The sequence below is a fragment of the Egretta garzetta genome, unplaced genomic scaffold (assembly GCF_000687185.1).
Source record: "Egretta garzetta isolate BGI_Z169 unplaced genomic scaffold, ASM68718v1 scaffold740, whole genome shotgun sequence".
In the NCBI taxonomy this organism is placed as follows: Eukaryota; Metazoa; Chordata; class Aves; order Pelecaniformes; family Ardeidae; genus Egretta; species Egretta garzetta.
In genome coordinates this window covers 1,592-2,766 of record NW_009258397.1, presented here as the reverse complement: position 1 = coordinate 2,766, position 1,175 = coordinate 1,592, and the positions used below count along the sequence as shown (strand labels likewise).

At 53.4% G+C, this 1,175-nt stretch overlaps 1 protein-coding gene across 1 annotated transcript in view; it reads right to left on the bottom strand.

The window, feature by feature from the left end:
- LOC104129726 (maltase-glucoamylase, intestinal) overlaps nucleotides 1–1,175 on the bottom strand; it is a gene marked incomplete at its 5' end in the record, with an annotated part of 53,605 nt that overhangs the window by 51,402 nt on the left and 1,028 nt on the right. The window contains 2 exon segments of the mRNA XM_035898259.1: nucleotides 324–475; nucleotides 1,099–1,160. Coding sequence (XP_035754152.1) covers nucleotides 324–475; nucleotides 1,099–1,160 — 214 coding nt within the window.

Below are 1,175 nucleotides of genomic sequence, written 5' to 3'. Positions count from 1 at the left end.
CGGGGGTTGCCCAGAGAGGGGGTGGAGGCCCCATCCCTGGAAGCATTCCAGGCCAGGTTGGACGGGGCTGTGAGCAACCTGATGTGGTTCAAGGTGTCCCTGCTCCTGCAGGGGGGTTGGGCTGGGTGACCTCTGGGGGTCCCTTCCAACCCAAAGCATTCCATAATTCCATGATTCTATGACCCCACTTATCCCTGGGAAGAAGTGCTCCCCAGGCCCAAGAGGCCCCCCCCAGAAGCAACACCAACCTCCCGAGCAAGCGGGTGGCTCCGTAATTCAACAGCTCAAAAAAGGCCCCTCCCTCCTCCCCCAAATTTACTCACAAAACTTTTCCATTGCTTGCTCGCGTCACCGTGATGCCGAAGGGATTTTGCTGGACGTCAACTTTATATTTTAAGTCGGAGGCTCCCTGGCCGCTGAAAGGTGCCACGTGCTCATGGGGGACTTCGAATCGCGGTGTTTTGGGGTCAGTGATCTGCGCGCGGTTACAGACCGGAAGGAGTTGAAAGGACGAATGAGGAATTTCGGGATGAATGCCTCAGTTTAACCCTTTCCAGCACCACCCACACACACACACTTCTCTCTCGGCAAAATCAAAAGAAAACCCAGCGCCATCAAAGCGGCATCGCAAGAAGAAGAGGTCAACGTCAATAAATACCCAAATTAAGCACACGCAAATGCGCCCAGCCTCGTTATTTGGGTGGATAGGAGGGGGGTTCCCGTTATGGCTCCATCTGAGGGTCTTTGTCCAGCGGGAAATAGGCAGGAGGCAGAATTCTGTAGGCATTGCCCAGCCCTCCGCCAGTTCCTCATTTCCATGCCTCCCTATGTGTCCCACCTCAGCTGGGCACACCCACGCCTGGATTTTTCTGGGGGGGAGGGTAGGAAAACATGCGGTGCCCCTCCAGCTCCAAGAAAATTAAAAAAAAAAAAAAGCAAAAAAAAAAAAGAGGAACAGAAAAAGAAAAGGAAAAACCGAACCAAAACCCCATAAAATAATACACCACCCCCCCAAGACCTGTCCAGCCCCCAAAATCCATGGATTTCGGCACATTGGCCACCTGCCAAGTGCTGAATTTTCCATGGAACATGAAGCGCCGAAGCTTCCCGCCAAAACCAATTGCACAAATCGAGGCGTTTGGCCCCAAACCCGTTCTCCACTGAAGGGGGGAGTC